The sequence below is a fragment of the Oryzias melastigma genome, linkage group LG15 (genome assembly GCF_002922805.2).
Source record: "Oryzias melastigma strain HK-1 linkage group LG15, ASM292280v2, whole genome shotgun sequence".
Lineage (NCBI taxonomy): Eukaryota > Metazoa > Chordata > Actinopteri > Beloniformes > Adrianichthyidae > Oryzias > Oryzias melastigma.
In genome coordinates this window covers 25,433,057-25,449,639 of record NC_050526.1, presented here as the reverse complement: position 1 = coordinate 25,449,639, position 16,583 = coordinate 25,433,057, and the positions used below count along the sequence as shown (strand labels likewise).

The 16,583-nt window shown below is 35.2% G+C and overlaps 1 protein-coding gene and 1 long non-coding RNA gene across 4 annotated transcripts in view; one reads left to right on the top strand and one right to left on the bottom strand.

Annotated features, from left to right (window-relative positions):
* fbxo11a (F-box protein 11a) overlaps positions 1–4,933 on the bottom strand; it is a 12,952-nt gene extending 8,019 nt beyond the window's left edge. The window contains exons 1-8 of one of the 3 annotated variants that reach the window (XM_024296657.2): positions 4,535–4,933; positions 1,455–1,579; positions 1,260–1,341; positions 988–1,132; positions 718–847; positions 461–544; positions 235–367; positions 46–152 (exon numbers count right to left, since the gene is read on the bottom strand). In XM_024296657.2, coding sequence (XP_024152425.1) covers positions 46–152; positions 235–367; positions 461–544; positions 718–847; positions 988–1,132; positions 1,260–1,341; positions 1,455–1,579; positions 4,535–4,628 — 900 coding nt within the window. In that variant the 5' untranslated portion in view covers positions 4,629–4,933. Of the gene's footprint in view, positions 1–45; positions 153–234; positions 368–460; positions 545–717; positions 848–987; positions 1,133–1,259; positions 1,342–1,454; positions 1,580–4,147; positions 4,327–4,534 lie in introns of those variants that run through there. The other 2 variants (XM_024296658.2, XM_024296659.2) reach the window with 2 other exon arrangements.
* Positions 4,349–16,583, top strand: LOC112161500. The gene is made up of 4 exons (XR_002921895.2): positions 4,349–4,422; positions 9,073–9,120; positions 10,947–11,009; positions 14,576–16,583. It is a non-coding gene; the product is annotated as an uncharacterized LOC112161500 (long non-coding RNA).

Below are 16,583 nucleotides of genomic sequence, written 5' to 3'. Positions count from 1 at the left end.
AACTTTAAAAAGCAGCTTAAAACTGATCCACGATTGTGTTCTTACCCTGATGGTCATGTATCCAACAAAAGCATCTTCTGAACCTTCCATGAAGACAAATGTCGAGTCTCTTGTGTTCTCAATTATAACTTTCTCTGCTACTTTCCCAGGAGCTGCAAAGTTTAAGAACATGCAATAAGACAAACACACACATACAAAAAAAAAAAAAAAAATTGGACGCATCATCAAACTCACCAGCTCCAATCATTGTGATTGGTGATTCAATGTAGATCCATTCATCTGTGTAAATACCAGAGTGCACAAATATCAACCCATCAAAGTGAGGCTCCTGGCCTCCCCCAAGAGCATCCTCAATGGTGTCATAGTACTGAAAAGGAGAAACAGACACAAACCCTTTAAATAACAAAAAAAACCCCACACAAATGAAAAAGAATAAATCCATTGAAGGCAACTGACTTACAAACATATTATCTCTCCCTTTGTATCTGGCAGAATTACTGTAGAAATGTTCAGCAAAGCCCGGCTTAACGTGAGCCCCTTTATACTGTAAAAGAAGACATAAAACACTCATACTCTCTGAATGCTGTGATTTAAAGTGTGCCAACATGAAAAGCGTAAAGCATTTATAAGTAATTTCACTCAAATATGGTATTAATTTTTCTGCTTTGAGACAGAAAAAAGTACAGAGAATTTGAAGTTGTATTCTGATGCTCATACCAGCTGTTGAAAACTTTCCTTCCATGGATTTGGTTGCTCATATTCTTCAGGGTTGATCTGGTAAAACTTCCCTGCCTCTGGGTGCATCATTGGTCGAGTGTATTCAAACACTTCCATGTATAACCTCTTCCTGTAATGTAAAATACACGATAAATAACAGATTTCTGATCATAGGAGCTTATTTTTCTGTGACTGAACAGAGAGGAAGCAAAAGTATTTTTGAAAAAACCCTTAACCATCAAATGTATGAACGTTTTTCAACAATCTCACCATAGGATGGGGTCATTGGCAAGCTCGCTGAAGCGTTTGCACACACATGCTGCACGGCACAAGTCTTGCTCCAAGAGGTATGAGAAGATTTTAAGCACCACCTCATCTGGAAGCTTCTCCTGCAAATACTGCTCTGCTGGGGCTGCTGGAGGGAGAACGCCCGTGGGATTAGAGTATCATCTTTTCAAATTATACATAAATAACAAAAAAAAGAAAAACAATGATATGAAACTGAAAGAAAAAACTTTCTAACAAATGCAATGATTATTCACCTGGTAAATCTTGACACTTTCCTGAAACTCTGGGACGTTTTGGTCGATGTCCAAAGTTTTCTATGGTTGAAGTGGAGGCACCCTTTAAAATAATTTCAAAAAAAGAGAAAATTATAGCATAAAGAATTGTTTCTGCACATCAGTGATTTCTAAAATTTGACTGAAGCACTTTTAAATCATTTTTTAAAAGCATACCTCCATGTTTGTCTTAGTTGGACACACTGTTCTCTTCGGTAGGGACTTTCTTCTAAGTTGGTAGGGACTATTTTGAGCTCCTGGACCAGATTCTTCTGCAACCATTTCTGCAGGAATGTCCTCATCTACAAGGGGTGGAAGGTAAAGACACGGGTTACATCTTTAATTCTGCATGCCTCATACTCATATTGTTAGGTTAATAAAAAAGGCAATAGAAATAAAAAATTCAAAGCTAAACTCTGAGAAAAAAAAAAAAAATCAAGGTTATTGAGCAAAGTCCTCATCAGTTTTCAACTGAAACTGAAGAATATTTGCATTTTTTTAACTGGAAGCGATCATAACCATTAAACTCATCACAAATTTGTCCAGTGCTGTTCAGTGCTGACAAGCGGCAATAAAGAGATGAGGTTTTCTATGGAGAATACATTCCTTCAAAATAAAACTTTTATCATTTAAACCCACTAAAGAAGCATGTATAGACCACTACTATTAGATGTTTTAATGTTTATTAACTCAGGTAAGAAAAAAAATGTGCAACTACTCCTAATATTCCACTTCCTGTATAGACAGAGCTGATACAGCAGAAATAATAAATACCTTAACCCAAATACAAACACGCCACTGTTGCCAGGCCTTAATGAATTTATATAGGACTCCAAAATAATTGTATATGCACAAACAAAACAAAACGAACACAAAAACAAAACAACAAAAGAAAAATCCACTTAAACCTCACTAAAGTAAATTGTGCATTTTAAAATACTACCATAACCCATTATTTAAGAATATTGAATGATAGATTATCATCAAAGCTACAAAGACATATACATTTAGCCTTCATTAATCTTTTGCATACATCCATAAAGTTTCCAGAGATTAAATAAATCTTCCTTTTCAATAAATAGTTTACGATCTTTAGCAACTCTGGAGGAAAGGAAAAGGTGGATGATGAAAAAACTCATCATAAAATCAACTTCAATTTTTTTAAACACACTTCTTAATAACTATATGCAAATAAAAAACATAAAAATGCAACTTATATCGCTACAAGCTTCTAATCAAATTAGCCATAAAGTCCAGACTAGGTTCCATTTATCTTTGAATGTACACTGACATGAGTTTATTTTAAATTACAAGCATAAACCTTCTACCAAAAAAAACAAAAAACAAAACTACTCTCATAAAATACAGATATTCATAAAAAAAACGTAATACCTTAGTTATAATTTTATTGCAACAAGTTAAATCCTCTTAGTTATTCATCAAGACAAACAGCCGTTTGGAGGATGACACAGAAACCTTAAAATATGACTTTTGAACACATGGAAGACAACCAAGCAGTTGCTGCACTTGTGCAAGTTAACTGAACTCTATTACCACATTGTTTTTAAGTAAAATATTTTACTTGTAGAAGACATAAGAACAAGAATATTATATACAAGTCAAACAACCACAAAACTCAAATAATCGTATCATTTGTGAAAAAAGCACAGGTCTTCCAGTTCTGTCTTCTTATACTTAGAAGATTTTTCTTTAAAATACAAATCAAGATTGTGATGCTTTGCTGCGTTAACGCAAACTGGTGTAAACAAGGTCTTAAAAATGCTGAGAAACACCTCTGGTTACCTTTCAACTACTTTTAAGCTGTTATTGACGGTTCATGTGGCTCAAACACACAACCACTAGCTAGTACATAAGTTTTTTTATAGTAGACAAACCTTTGAAATAAAACTGGAATTTGTGTTAGTCACCTAGTTGTCCAAATATGGTGATTAACTGTCTGTATACCCAAGTGACCCTTTGAAACACATCAAGCCTTATTGAATACTATTCAGTTTAAGGCAACAGGAGTGACGTGCCTGGATGGGTCTGCCTACAGTTGAAAAATGTGAAGGAAAAACACCAGGTTTCTCTGTTAAAGATGACATCAACAAATTGACAAGTTGCTACTGGATTTGTGTGGAAAAAATGCAGATGTTTGAACTGGGCTCACAAACCTGAACCACACAGAACAAACATCTCTATGAAAATAAACTCAAATAATGATTAAATTATTTTGTTTTTGTTGACAAAAACATTGATTGTGTTAAAGTGTTTGGGGGAAAAAATCTAATTGAGTTAAAATATTAACAGTAATATGATATAATGATAATAACCAATGAACTTAAAGTGAAATTTTAACTGAGGATGAAATATTATCACACTATGGAGAACTTATCTCTATTGTTATTTTATTGTTTTGAAGAGTCATTTGTACATCTTCTGCAGCAGATTATAAGCTGTTTGGTGCGTCAAAACATACAAATTATCCAGCAAATAACGTCAACAAAACAAGTTATAATTTTATCAGAGTTCCTCAAATAAAATCTATTTATAACACGGACCATAACGCACAGTAAACACAATTTTTACGGGCGCTTAGCTGGAGCTTTATTGCATTGATGTCACAGCATTACCGAGTGGAACAAACTGTCACTAAATATGCGGAGACCGTTTCAAGGAAATTTAAAACAGATAAAGACTTGTTTGTTGTTTTGGTAGACTTCAAAACAATCAACTGTTGTGTTTTTAGCCTAATTTTCTTTTGGGATAACGCCAAACCTTATATAGCTAGCCAAACATGTTAATAATGAAGACCAGGTAGCCTGTGCTAACATAAGCTAGCATCCTACGACTGGCGAAATATTCCGTACCTGCCTTCGTTAGCCACGAATCGAGCAAAACCGGATCTATCATGGCTCTTTTTCGTGACCAATGTCATTTTACTCAACATAAACAGTAAAAACAGCCGCAATACGAGACAAGAAAAGCACAAAAGGACCAACTCAAACCATTAAATCAAAGAAAACAAAGCGCGGCCTAAATGCTAAGTTGAAACACAAAAGCCTCGGTGTTTCCCAAAATGCAACGCGAATCTATTGCGTGCTCTATATTGTGAATACAACTTTTCCTGCGCCCCACAGATGCAGTAAGTGTCAACAGCACACGCAGATGTCGAATACTAACATTTCACTCAACTCATTTGAGTGGTCATTTAACTATCCTTTAATGAATGCTAATGCTAGCGAAGCTAACGTTACCTCTTTCCTGGTGATTCCTCTCCGGCTGCACCGGGCGCGGCCTCGATACTCGCCTAGGTCTTCTGCTAACGTTACTTGCTCTGACGGAGTTCATTTGGGGGTCCTTAATCTACAAGAAATGTGGAAGCTTTCACAGCAGATGAGGCGACGTCGAACCCGCCGTCTATGTCTTTTTCACCGACATTGCGCTGCATGCCATCTTCCACCGAGGTTGGACAGAAACGTCTTGCTGTGTGTTGCTCCCGTTCCCCTGCACTGGTGTTACGTCTGGCCCCGTTCAACCGAAGCAGGAGGAGCCATAACAGACGAGCTGAGTCCGTCAGGCCTCAGTCACACTACAGGGGAGGACCTCTCCTCGCCTTCTCCGCTGATGGCGCTCGATTCAACTGCTTAGCTGTGCCTCCCAGTTTCACAGGGGAGAGCTTCAGCATCAGAAACAGAGGAGATGGGAAGAGGGTCTCTCACTATAAATCTCTATATTTGATGACAGACAACATGGGAAAATAATCATGGTGTCAAAGGGCAGATGCATTACAACCAAACCCCATACAGAAATAGTGTGAAGGCTGCATACCATGATTGATTTCCAGCAAACTTCAAAATACATTAAATACAGAACAAGACACAGAAAATGTATCTAAAGTATATCAAACTTTGAATTATTAATCATGATTTATTGAAAGTTTTTTTTAAAAAGATATACATATTATCAATATATTAGCATTATGATATGGGCATGGGTCTGCTGCTGTAAGTTTATGTTTTTATATCTGTCCGTATACAATAAATACATTCAGATTCGTATATAACATACAGAAGTAAATTGTGCCACATTATAATCACTCATGATCAAAAATAGACATATTTATATCTTTCCATACAATACACAACACACTGAATTTATGGTGTAACAATTGATTTATTGTCCAACCAGATCAATCAGTCTGAGGCAAGTTGTTAATCAAATCAAATCGACCCATACTAATTAAAAATCATTCCATATGTTAATAAATAGATTATATCGATATTAGAAAATATCATTTGGATTGAGTCACAGTTGGTTCATTTTACTACAAGGTAAAAAGAAACAAGGGCCATCACAACAGACAACACTCGTGATGGCAGCAAAAAACAACCAAACCATCATTACACTCCAATGTGTGGAAACTTCAGTTTTTGCAGATGTGACCATACAATGTGGTGGGATCTAATAATGTTCAGTTTAGATTATTTTAATATGGAAAAACAAAAGGTGGCTGAACTTTATGAAACTAAAATGTGAATGAATTGGCCATTCATTCTTTTTAAGTTGTTTGTTTATACAAATTTAATAAAATTGGATTATCTTACAAGAAACACAAGGAATCTGAAAAACTTTGTCTGTACTGTTCAATACCAGATATTTATCTCTGAGTCACACTTGAATTTTGGATAAAGGTGTCCCGGATCGATTTTAGGTCAGTAATTCTGATTGAATCAGATCATTCATTATGAACCAATATTAGCAATGAATCACATTGACAACCACAAGATATGATAGGAATCGAATCGTTGATTAAATGACTCATTACATCCCTGCATTGAATTAACTCAATGTGAAGTTTTTCATAAAGTGTTTACTATTTGCTTAAAAGGAGTGAGAGCAAACAAACGTATATAATGCCCTTTTTTTTTGGTATATGAAACTGTTGTCTTAAAAAAGGTTTTTTTAAAGACTTTACAATTCAGAAAACATTGGCTTGATTTCACGTCTTCCACTTTTCAAAATTCTTTATAGTTTTTGTAAGAATTTAATCCCTTGATGCTAGGTCGAATTTATGCAAATACAAATTAAACTGCTTCTGTGCTGAACTGATCCATCTCTGAACAGTTTTAAAAACTTGAAAGCATTCACATATTTATTTATATATTTTTATTATGTTTTTTTATTTTATAATTTATTATAGATACATGGATCTATTTGTCTACAAGTGCATGCACCAGAATGGAGCCAAGCAGGGAGCTTGTGGTCCACTTGGTGTATTTTCTACATCCCAACCTCTTTTTTTCAAACTGCGTTTTTTTTCATCTGCTTCTGATTTCGAGTGATTTGAATAAAGAAATACCCAGAAAAGCAATTTTGAGCTAAATCTTCTTTATTAATGTCCTCCATCCTCAGAAAAATGCAACAAGAACATATTCAAAAACACAATTTTCATCAATGTGGGTCTTTAACTTAAATTAGTATCTGTTTAAGAGTAAAAACAAAATGTTTTTTGTTCTAAGCTGGAAAAAATCAGGTATCAAAGGGTTACTTTTTTGAAAAAAATAGTAGTCTTTTTTATAATAGTTTATAAGTTTAGTGAATTAAATGCAGCACAGCTCAGAGTGAGAACACATCTACAAATCGCCATCTCTGCTTTAGTTTTACATCTAAAGAAATACTCGGCTTGAACATTTCAATGGTCTCACAACTCAAGAGAAAGCTTGAATCTGTTTTAAAGACTTGTGAGTAGAATCAGATGGATGTAATAGAAACTGTCAATCCTATTTAATGAACAGTGACTAGAAACTTGTGGTTATCATCACCATGGTTACATATATGTCTGGATGGAATTGTGAACATAGAAAAACCAGCAATTAAAAAGCAAAGATGATACCGATCTAACGTCAAAGAACAAAAAAATGCTTAGTGTATGTGGGAGACTTAAAAGATTTTCTGGCTAGATGTCTAGAAAGACAGTTTGAGAGGAGGAACACCAATGATGTTGGTCAAAAGATGCTGAGTTTGTAGGCACCAGTAAAGAGGTCTGGAGGAAGACCAAAGAGACAGTTCATGGATGCAGTGAAGGAGGATGTGAGGATGGATGGTGTGAGGATGCAGAGAATAGGATTAAAAGGAGGAAGATGATTCAGTGCGGCGCTCCCTGAAAAAGACAGATACTTCCTAAACATACAAACTCAAATAACTTCTTTGTATTGTTGATGTGTTTGATAAAAATTAAATAATTTAGCAATCTATTAACTCTTCTTTTCAGTAGGGTTATCTATAATCCTGGCCAAAAAAAAAAAAAATCGACAAAAACAATTTTACAGCAAAGCACACATTTCTTTAGGCTTTTTTACAGTGTGATTCATTAGATAATTTATCGCAAAAAACATAATTTGTCACATAAAAGAATCAATCTTCAGATACTGCTTTTGCTAAGCACACATATTTGCTTTACTAACTGTTGGTACTTTTTTTAAGAAGAAATATCAGATTTTTTTTTTCTATTTTGACAATATTTGAATTAAATCAGTGTTATATTTGTCTATATTTAATGCTTTGTATATACTTTTGACAGCATGTTCCTTTCAAAATAAAATACACCTTGTGTCAAATTAAAATTTTCTGCTACAGAAATACTTGAATCACAAAAGCAAGACAATCAAGTCAAATATAACATTTTCTACTGTTATAACTTTGATGCAACTTCATTCTTATTCTCCTTTTACTAAATACTATAACCATTAATGCATTTGGTGTTGAATCATTTTTGTTATAAGAAAATCTCTTCAGTTAAAACCAGCTTTAAACAGCAACTAGACCTTGTTGTCCAGCAGAATCTCAGCCTTTGTTTTTTCATTTGTTTTTCTAATAATCAACTATTCTGACAGGAAATTAATCAATTTTACCGTTATTTTTGCTCAGTTATCTGTACAAAAACAAAATTAATCAATATAAACAAACCAAAACGACAACATTTATTTTCTATTTCAATATTTTATCACATTCAATGATCAACAATGGATTGATAAAGGGTCCATATGTGGTTCTGGAAACTCACGCTGCAAACTTCTGAGTCAGACAAACATTAATCTTGAATTACTGAATATACTTTTTATTTTTTATGTATTGCTAAAATGAAATAACTTTAATTACACATATTGAGCAACCCCACCTATGTAGTTTATGAAGACACAATTTAAAAACCATGACCCTATTTATTTTTATAAATATATAGAGAAAAATTATTTGGAAAGCAAGTGTGGGGCCTCCTGCTATATCGTTATTGTCCACTAGATGTCGCCATCTTAGCACACTCCCAATGCTCTTGGCGCCTGAAGGAAAGGCCATGGAGACAGTCACGTGGTCCCTCTTTGACTTTTTTTTCTTTTGCTGTTGCCTTTTAGAATGAATGCCTCACTTACAGGCGTGTTTCTTTGTTGCTCAAAAGCTGAAATAAATAAATAAATTAAACGGTGAAAATGGAAGAAGTATTTTAAAGATTTTTTATCTAGTTATACTGACCTTACATTATGGAGGGATATTTCTTCTTGCATAAAATTAAGGCATTTTTTTTATCATCATCATGCAATTACTTTTTTGCAGCTCATCAGTATGAAGGTTGTTTTTAAAAAGTACAGTTAGTCCCAAATTAATACATTCCACTTTTTATTGTGGTTATTTTGAACTCTGGCTGTAACACCAGCTCTCTTAAAATCATTTCATCCGTTTTTGTGTTGTTTGTTTGTGTATCTGCTCATTTTTGCTTTGTTTTGTCTTAAATATTCAGGATCCTCACAGCAGGACCATCTGTGTTCTGATGGGTATTGATCCATTTGTGAGTATGTCCGTCTGTCTGATGGGGTTATAGGTGACAGACACCCCAAAAAGAATCAAACAAATTATTATGTGAATTGTAAGAAGAAGAAAAAAGCAGCCAAGACCTTTAACATAATACTTGTGAACTGAGAATATTTGAAATAATGCAGTTGTTTAAGAGCTGACTAATGTTTAAGCTTTTGAAGCTTGGGCTTTCAGCTATTGTATAAAGAGCTGTATTTTTATCTTTTAATCTAGTCTCATTGAATGTTATGTTGATGCTCAGGGAAAAAATAGAAGCATGCATACCACTTAAAGCCCTAAACTGGCAGAGCTTAACTGTCAAGATCTGTAATATTTTTGACACTAATTTACTGGAGATATGACTGCGTGGAGCTGGTGTTGGCTTGGTTACCAATCTAGTATCCAGTGGCAACAGAGGTCTATTGAATGCTGGGTGGCTTTGTATTGGCTGGTGTGCCCACCACTCTCCCATGTCACCAAGTCACATCAGTAGAGCAGGTCCTAATAATGACGAGGCCGTGGAATATGAAACTCAGGAGTCACTTTTGTGTATAATTGCTGAGGGGATTTACCACCAATGAAATCACAAATGGTCTTTGTGTGGAACAGCTCTAACCTGCAGGTGTTGGCGCTCTCCATCTCACTTTCACTATCTCGATCACACACACAAAGTCTATATTTAACCCCCTACTCCAAGCTGCCTCCCGTCTTTGAAAACACTGATCCTTTTTCAGGGTTTCTGTCCTCTTCTGGTCTCCGCTGAGTCCTCGTCTGAAGGCATCCTCTGGTGCTGAGGCAGACACAACAGGATAAGTGTCTTTGTCTCAGACTCTTGTCTGTCATAGACACCCCCAGTACCAAACCCCCCATCCACTCCTCTATTTGGGCGGCTGTTATAGAGAGGGCAGATGGCTCATTACCATAAATAGGACACAGAGAGAGGGAGAAAGTGAAGGGGCCGCACAGACCAAACCAACAGGACCACGCTGCCTGAAAACCAAGGAAATGGAAGTCGGTTGCTAGGAGAGAGGAGAGACAGCTTTATGGCAGCACAAAGCTGATTCCCCCATCCGACCCCATCTCATTCCCGCCCCCTCGTCGGAGGCTGAATCTGCTGCTTGGGACAGATGGTCACCGCGGCCCACTGTCTCTACAGCTGGACACAGGCTGCAGTGACACAGGGAGACCTTCACACCTCGTCCCATCCAACCTATGAGAAGCAGCCCTGGAAAGTGATGAAGCACCGGCCATCCGCTAAGAATAGATCCACACTTGTTGCCCACAGGAAATTTGTAGCTGCACAATAGAGGATAATATGTGTTGTAGTGGTGTGATGCGCTTATTAGGAAAAAAAAAATCCATCATGCAGGGAAATCATTAGTCATCCTATCCTTTCTTTTGAGTGTTTCACAATATAATTTGATCAAATAAGTGGAATTATAGCTATGAGCAACATTGTACGGTCCGCAGGCGCCCCTTTTGACCAGCCCTCACCACCTCCCTGCCACCTTGGTCAGAGCTGCATGTTACAAATTCTTAAAAAAAAATGTTTTTTTTTTTTTTCCAAAGTGGCAGTTTCTATTTACTTTTTTGAATTTGAATTTTGAATTTCCTAAGCAATGGAAGTTTTTTTGCTAACTAAGCCCACATCCCTAATGTGCACATATTGCATTTCATATTATTTTGTTGAGCTTGAGCTAACAATTCATGCATTCAATTTTCATCATATTCTGGCAAAAAAAAGTGCCAACAACAAGTTTTGTGAGCTCACCAACGTTCAACATCTACAACATCTAATTCCAATATTTTTTTTCTTAACAGCTTCCCAATGATGCTCGAGGAGGGAGGTGATAGATTGAAATCCCTTGGAGGAGTTTATGGAAGGTACTAAATGTGACTTTTATGGAAAAATTCAAGATGGAAGCCACTTTCAAGGTCAAAGGTCAAAGAAATTGCAGTATTGGTAGTAAGCTGGCAGGATAGTTGTAAAAAATTGTGAAGATAGCTTGAGCAAAAGTTTTATTTTCCCATAATCTCAGAAGAAAACTGCCAAATTTCATATTGTCAAATTGTAAAAAGCTGTGGCCATCCCATAATAATTTAAAAACTTCCTTTAGATATCCCCAACACGTGTTTTGGTTTCTTTAGTAGATTCTGAACATTTATTTTTAACCCCTTAAGATAGTTTGGGTTCTCTTGCTGTGATGCTATATTTTTTTCCTTTTAGGGTGAGAGGGTCATTCACTATGACAAAAATTCATTTTCATTGGGTACTGTGTGTGCAATCTTTGGTGAGTTTTTGAGTGTGTATAAATTCTTGCCCAAAGGTGCAGTAAGAAGGAAGAATTGCAAAAACATACTTAACAGTAGTGCAACTCAGCTCAATGGCCTTGTGGTACAGTGTCCAACCTGAGACTGGGAGGTTGTGAGTTCAAATCCAGGCTGAGTCATATAACATTCAGCATAAATGAGTGGACTTGGGGGTCAAACCACCAAATGGTTCCCAAGCGCAACTGTGTGTGCAGCTCACCGCTCTCCCAAAGTATTGGTCAAATGCAGAGAACAAATTTCACACACCTGTGTGGGTGACAATTGATGGGACTTCAACTCCTGACTACGTGCCTCATCATGTTAACACATAGAGATCTCTGAAACAGCTTTGATTAGAAGGTGTGCATTTGTTACTTACCAATAAAGATTTCTTGAAAGTTTGGGAAGAATTACGGGAAGTGTGGTTATCAAGTTGAGTCACACGATCCTAGATAAAATTGTAAAAAAAAAAAAAGTCCATTAAAACTGGGTAAAACTGAGTCTGGTTAGGTTGCTTCCTTTTTCTAAGATGAGAAACAACAGTAAGTTCTGATACATATACAGTAGCTGTCTTCTTTTAAACTCTTTTAAAGAAGTACTTTGGAGCATCAGAAGAAAACCATCTCAGATATTTTTATTGAACGTATAGCTATAATTACCCATAATCACCCCTGTTGTTTATGCTGAATTTAGGCCTATTTTCTGACATTGACTAACATGTTCAATTAGGGCTTTTTCAATTATGCAGATATATGACAATCTGAAATAACAGTTTCCCTGTTGGATTTTTCTGGAGATGTAACATCTCTGCAGAACAAGTTTTCTCCAAACTTATTCGGTTAAAACTCATCAACTAAGAAAATAATGGCATTTAGTTAAAGTTTTTAAGGAATCGAACCCTTGGTAGTGTCTTGACTCGCCATCAAGATTGTCAGTCACATCAGTTGTTGGCAATAGTGTAGGATCGATACCCCCCAACCTCCATTAGTGAAGTTTTAATTCTAAATTTAACGTGACGGTTTTAAAAAGTTTTTACTTTAAATTTTTTTGTTCAAAATAAACATAACGGTTATGACACATAATTGTGATGATCCTAGAGCCTTGAAACAATGTAGTGTAGTGGAGGTGGCTTTTTTTTTAGACATTTTTCACATTATTTTGTCTTTGTCTTTGCTTTGCTTTTGGATTTATACATTTTTATCTTGTCTTGATATGTTTGATCTTTGTTGTATGATGTGATCTAAACGTTTGCTGTAAAAAATGACAAATGTTTCTACTCAGGTTTGAGTTTTTGTACGGTTTCAGATCCAGAGTGGATTTTTTTTTTTTAATATGTGGAAACTTATCTGTAAACAAAGAAGGTGGAGTTGTACTAAAAAGATGGATTTCACAAAAAACAGTTTTAAAACAAATTATTAGAATAAATTGTTAATTTAAAAAAACGCATAAAAAAGCCTCAAGCTATAAGGGTTAAAGTTGACATTTGTTAAGTAACCACTGTGGTTGTGTTTGAGATTATTCAGATATTCCACATTATTATTCCACATTCTCAAAAACCTGTTAAACTGGGACAGAATTTGTGATAATACATAAGAAGAAGGATGCAAAAGGAAGGCAAAAAGGACATCTATCCACGGAGGCTGAGAGACAGCATGGCAGCAGCATGACAAGTAAGCAGAACAGAGGCGGTCCTGCATCACCTCGCCAGTCACCCTGGTTGCATAGGAACACGAGGGCCATGCCTACCCTGCAGACACACTCCTTTCCTCTCTCCTCTGCCACGCTTCATTACCCAGTGTTCAGCCAGGCACGGCGAGGCTCTGCACCACTTTCTCCTCGCTATAGTGTGCCCGCTCACAGACACACTAACAAGGAGGCTCTCCTCAGACTCCGGCAGGGTGTCTGCTGCCCCTCGGGCATTAGGTCACACACTTTTAAATATAAAGAGGAAACTTGCTTCCTGCATCTAGACATACTGGGATGTAGTTCTCCGTGATCGCAGGTCCAACCGCTTTGTGGACATGTGTCATGTCGGGTTGCCCTGATAATTTCATACAGAAACAGGAATGTGTGTTAATGTTAACGGATTTTTGCAAAAATAATGTCAGTTTAAAAGGAATTAATGTGTTTGAAATTCATATCTGTCTCTGAAGATAAAAAATATTTGATACTGCATAAAGAGGTGGCCTAAAGATATGAAAAGATAACTAATCTTAGGAAGAAAATCACAAAAAAGTAGTAAAATTAACTGTCTGTGCAGCAAATAATTGTATTGAACGAGAGATCTTATAATAAGATATCAAAAACAAGAAACAAGCATTTAAAAAAGGAAAATAAGCTATACAAGCTCACTGTTAGAAAGAATTAATTCAAATGATATTTTAAACAGTCAAATAAGTATTTTTGCAGGTTCTAAATGGTAAATGGTTTGTATTTTTTGAGTTTTCATGTATCTAAATGTACATTATTTTGATTACAGTAACAAAAACTAGTATAACTAGTGGAAATTAATTATTTTAGAACAAAATGTGAACAAAAGGAGAATATCATCTTAGTATAAATTGGTACATCTTAATAAAACCACCTAAAATCTCAAATTAGCACTTATTTGACAATGAATGTCAGTCAAAATTGTCAACATTCATTTAATTTTAAAATCATATCTTAAAAAAAAGAGACAACAGTGCAAATTGAGCTTTTATTTATTTATTTATTTTTTATCTCAAATCAAGTTTTTCTATTCCAAGTGTTTGGAGCAAAATGATTTTAGTATTTCAAGATTGTAGCTGAGACAAATAATTCTGTACTAGGTTGACTTGGAGAAAGGTATAAAGAACAAGGAGAAGTTAAAATAACTTCAAATTTGCTAAAATATCTTTAAATCTAACAAGGTTTTAAATCTTTGCGAGGATCAAAAAGTTTGTGAAATGATCACTCCAGTGTACATTTTACATTTGTTTTGCTTTTTTTCGACATACTACGAGATTTCATAAGCCCTCACCCATTATGTAGATCATAAACTGGAAGATTTGCGTGAATTCTTGTTTTTGTTCTACAGTATTTGTCGATTTTTGTTGTGACAATGTGATGAGAAACTTATCCAGGACATATGAAAAAACAAACTCTTTTTCTCCCTGCAGGAGACACATTGCTCACCACAGAGCTGGTAGTGCCTGACGACACTCCTGGGCACAAGACCCACTATTGTCCCACGAGATAAAGTGTGTTTGTGACCAACACAAGGCGGGGAGGACCAGATGTTGTGACATGATAAGGGGGTGTCAAAGAAACAAGGCTTTTTGTCTCTCGTTGGCTTCAGTCAAGTCGTTAGATGAAGGTTTCAGCGGACTCCATTTTCAACTGTTTATAAGATGTAAAATGTCAGACGAGGTTGTCTTTCCTTCATCCTCCTCCTCCTCCTTCACAGCTAATTGACTGCAAGTGTTCATTTGCCTGGAGGAGCAGTCATTAAAGCTGAATTACAAATTTCAGCTCGGCAATAGAGCAGCCAGGGATCAATGGGTTAATTCAATTGCCCCGGCATGTGGTGTGTTGTATAGCAGGGCAATTGAAGTTCTTTAGATGGGAGTCGCACAGTTTCACTGTGTTTAAAAGTGCAATGAGATGGCATGGGGGCAATGTAATTAAAAAAATAAAACCCAATTTAAAACAATTACACTGTCACATACAGATCTCTCCTCTACTTCTTACATTTCCACTCAGTTGTCATAGTTTGATTTATGAAAGTAAATCAAATAAATATAAAAATACAGTCAGTATATCTCAAACCTTATTTACAAAATGTTTTTTAATTTAAGTGTTTTTTTTATTATTCATTTTATTAAGCTTTAAATGGGAAAAAAAGTATTTCACCTCCAAAAAATATATATACCATAATGTTTTTTCTACTTTTAAGTGAAAAAGATTAGTCTTGATAGTCTCAAAAAAATTTTAGTTAAAAAAAACAAAACTTCCTGAAATTAGCTAAAAACACTTATATTTGGGTATATTTGTCTTAAAATTTGGCTGTTTTTCTTTAAAAAAAAAAAAGTCTTTAGGTATATTTATTCACATCTGCCCCAAAACATTCTCTTTTAAACTCCACAACTGTCCAACTATTCTTATTTCTAGACAATTACATATTTTAAGATATTTTTTTTCTTAGAAATTAAATCCATGTTTACTTTTCAAACTTGTCCTGCTGCTGTTAATTGCATTTTTACCATGTAAAGAGTCAAATTAAACTTTAATAAGACTACTTTTTCGTTATGATTACTTTTGTTTAAAGTGATTAAATAATGTATTTACAAGTTCGCCGTATTTTAATGCATAATACCTCAACTTGAGGTATTACTTAAAACGTTTTCAAGATCAAATGACTAAAAATATTCAGACTTTAGTGTCTTAAAACAAGTCGTTATAGATCTCACTGGAAAATTACTAATAAGTTAGTATTCTATAAGTTTTAATAAGATAATTAAACAAAAAAAAGCCAAAAATCCTTGATGAGATTTGTTCTTTTGCAGTGTACATGTTTTCATTTCACTGCAGAGGATGTGAGAAAGGATTTTCTTTAATCCCCCAAAATATCAAACAAACTGTTTTTCACTTAACACTGCAAGCCACATCCAGAAATGTAATCTGATACTACATTTCCCAGAGGGAAGACGTGGCTCAGCTCTGAGCAGAAAGTTTGTAAAGTTTTCTGGACTCAAGGTCGTCTCAGATAGAGGTTCTACAGTCAAATAGGTCCACCTTTCGGTCTGTTGACTCCAGAGATGCTAAAATCTTGTATTTACTGAGAATTGGAGCAAACTTGAAAAGCACTAACACGGTATCATCAGTTCCAACAATAAAAATGAATGCTTCTTTAGGCTCAGCACGTTTGAGACACTGTAAAAGTGCATTATACCATTTTGTTATTATTTCCATCTGTTGCATTTTGTTTAAAAGTTTTATACCACATTTTTTAAGAGGCAAACATGTATTTTAGATCTTAATTTTGAGTTTTTGAATAATGAGCCAACAGCTTCCTCTGACTTTTAATACTACTCTGAAACCATTTTTTTAAACTCTAAATATTTAAAATCAAAGCAGATTTTCTGTGCTTCACAATTTATCCATCTACCTCAACGTGTCTTTAATCAA